This window comes from Myotis davidii, unplaced genomic scaffold (genome assembly GCF_000327345.1).
Source record: "Myotis davidii unplaced genomic scaffold, ASM32734v1 scaffold963, whole genome shotgun sequence".
Lineage (NCBI taxonomy): Eukaryota > Metazoa > Chordata > Mammalia > Chiroptera > Vespertilionidae > Myotis > Myotis davidii.
The window spans coordinates 53,010-56,370 of NW_006294116.1; the positions used below are offsets into that span (position 1 = coordinate 53,010).

At 34.6% G+C, this 3,361-nt stretch overlaps 1 protein-coding gene across 1 annotated transcript in view; it reads left to right on the forward strand.

The window, feature by feature from the left end:
- Positions 1–650: 650 nt before the first annotated feature.
- The window catches only part of LOC102771562 (E3 ISG15--protein ligase HERC5), a 29,666-nt gene continuing 26,955 nt past the window's right edge, over positions 651–3,361 (forward strand). Inside the window, exons 1-3 of the mRNA XM_006768189.2 lie at positions 651–667; positions 711–770; positions 2,565–2,658. Of these exons, the coding sequence (XP_006768252.1) occupies positions 651–667; positions 711–770; positions 2,565–2,658 (171 nt within the window). The remainder of the gene's footprint in view (positions 668–710; positions 771–2,564; positions 2,659–3,361) is intronic.

Genomic DNA, 3,361 nt, shown 5'->3' on the forward strand with positions numbered 1-3,361 from the left:
ATTATATTATTATTGTACTATTATTGAAACATATAGTAATCATCACAACTAGCATGGAATCTCCATGAAGGCAGCTTTCTTTACTGCAGAACTGCTCTGGGTCCTTGACATGTTTGCGTCTATTTTGACTATCTGAGCAGGAAATACAGTCCACAGGTTCCCAACCCTACTTGACCTTAGAACCACTTGTTTGTGGACCCCCTCATCACAGCTGAACAACTTCTACCATCTATAAAGACTATACTTATATTTACAAAAAGTCTGTTTAGTGTTTTTTTAGGTATGGCTTACTAATTCTAGAAAGTAGTTATTTAAAAAGTTAAAAAGATGGATCTGAGCTTACTGCAACCCTGACCTCAATTTCTGGTAATTTTTTAGTTTACAGGTCAGTGGAACAGAAATAAATAGGGCTAGGAAAAGTTGGGTGGGATGAGAGTGTTTAATTTGTCAGAGAAAATACTGACCCTACGTCAAGCCTTTTCCGCTTTCCCCGTGGCTTCTCTGAATACATATCCTTTGATTGCCTACGTGTGCCACTGAAAATTTGAGATTTAGCAAATGGAATCAACTTTTAGATACCCAAGGCAATAACAAACACATTGGAGACTGAGGGAGAGGTTTGAGGGCAATTATAAGATGTTTTAATTATCATGTCTCATAAGAAGGCGTACTCATGATTTGTTTTAACCACTGTTTTATTCCTAATATAGGGAAATCAGAGAGATATTTTCATCTCCTGCATGTCTGACTGGAAGTTTTATAAGGGAAAGGTAATATATATAATAAATGTATAAAGTTCCGTTAAAAATACTGTGTACAGATGGTGCATAGTTAATACTGTATTTTATGTTTGAAAGTTGCTAAGAGAGATCGTAAAAATTATGACAAAAAATTTTAACTGTGATGATGGATGTTAACTAGACTTATTGTGGTGATCATTTTGTAATATATACCTATACTGACTCATTATTTCATATACCTGAAACTAATATAATGTTATATGTTAATTATATCTCAATTTTAAAAATACTTTGAAAGATTATAAGGTACTGGTTTAAGTACTTTAATTAGCTATGTGTTTATCTCTTTAGAAATTATTTTTTTACAAAAGCAAATATATGATTGACATAGAAAATGTCAGAAATACAGATACACAGCAACAAAAAAATTAAAATCATCCATAATCCACCATCTAAGAGTAACAGTTAATGTGTATATTTTTTCTATGTAAATATATTCTTTTACCAAAAAATGGGATTATATGTTGCTTTATACATTACTTTATACTTAATATATTTGTCTGTTTTTCACTTTGTTCAGTTTCCATATTCCTATTTTTATTACCTCATTTTAATGGCTGCATGGTATTCCTTGGGAAAGACATACCCTAACTTATTTAAAAACTTTCTTGTAAGATATTAAGATTTCTTTGAATTTTTAAATAGTCTGAGGGAAAAACTTTATACTTCTCTTTCTAAATATTTGTATAATTTTTACTTAAAAGAATATTTTCAGACACTAAATATATGTATTGCTTTACAAAAAATGTGTCTATTTTTAGACAGTGACTATATTCAGTGTACTACAAATGCAATTCATAGCTTAAATACACATCGTTATGGTTTATTAGAATACTAACAATTTACTGCTCTGAACCTTCTTTTTTTGGTCCCCACTTTCACTTTATGTAACTCAGAGAAATTTCCTTTTTTTTTTTAATCCTCACCTGAGGATTATTTTCCCTTTAATTTTTAGAGAGAATGGAAGAGTGATTTCTAGATAGAGTGGAAGAAAGGGAGGAGGGAGAGAGAGAGAGAGAGCGAGAGAGAGAGAAACATCAACATGAAAGAGACACATCGATTGGTTGCCTTCCACACACACACCCCTACGGGGCTGGGGAACCTGCAACCCGGGTACATGCCCCTGACTAGGGCCAGCACTCTGACCACTGAGTGAGACTGGCCAGGGCTGTGGCTGTTTTTTTAATGGAAAATAAATATTTATTGATTATCCACTTGAGATAAGACAATATCCGAGTTAAAGTCAGACTGCATATATTGTTAATTCAGCCTTGATATTTTTGAAATTTTAGAACTCATATGTTGTTAAATATATACACACACACACACATGTTAGTCCTCACCTGAGGATATTTTTTCCATTTATTTTTCAGAGAGTAGAAAGGAGGGGGAGAGACAGAGAGAAGAAACATCACTGTGAAAGAGACACATTGATTGCCTGCCTCCTGCATGTGCCCCAACCGGGTGGGAGTTGAGCCTGCAACCCAGGAATGTGCCTGTGACCAGAATTAAACCTATGACCCTTCTGTCCTCAGCCGACATTCTAACCCCTGAGCAAACCAGTTAGGGCATCAGCTATGTTTTTAATTGTATTTGTGCTCAGCCAGATTATTACAGTTATTGTAAAGTTGAGGAAAATATGAAATTATTAAAGTGAACGCAAGCTTTAGAGAAAAGCCTTTCATCTGAATAGATAATCTAATATTTGATTCTGAATTGAACTTTTTCATTTACTTATCTCTTTTTAAAATTTTTCTTCCACAGAATAGCTGCAGACACCATGATTACTCATTTGGACTTAACTAAAGCGAGAAACACCTTTAAGGAGTTAACCCAGAAAGACTGGATTACTAATATGGTGGTATTCTTCACATTGTTTGGAAAACGGGAATCACTAAAATATTTTTTATAAGAACTCAAAATTTCCAAAGAAATATTTTGTTTTGAGACATTCTTCGAGACCTTGTTGTGTATCCAGATTAAACTCAGATAGCATTCAGGTGTTTGCCCACAGAGTGCAAACAGTAGTCACACAGGTTAAAAATAGTGTAAATAGATAGGCACTCTTGGGGCATTAGAGATGATTAAAGAAATTGTTGAGATTGGAACACTAGAATATTTTAAACATAAGTATAGAAATGAGAATAATGTTTCTGACATGAACATCCCCTTCACTGAGGACTTTCTGGATTCTTCCTCTCTGTTTTGTTCCACTGCACTTCCTTTTCTGTAGGTTCTGTAATATTTTTGTTCTTTTTGAGATTGTTGCTTCTTTGTTTCAGCGCTGTCATTACTGTCTTTAGGTTTCCCACTTGCAGATCATGCAAACATACTTCCGTTATTGAATTAGCCTTTCTTGATTCAGCCTTTATTAATTTCCCCATGCTGTTGTACTGGTTGATGTAGGGGTGGTACTTGCTATGTTCTCTCAATGTGTTTCTTTCTGGGTCTCACTCTGGTTCCTCTTTCTTTCTCTCTCCTTCACTTCTTTTCTTTTTGCCTTCCTCTTCCTCTCCCCGCTTACCTTCTCACTCTTCCTCCCCCCTTTCTCTCTCCTTCCC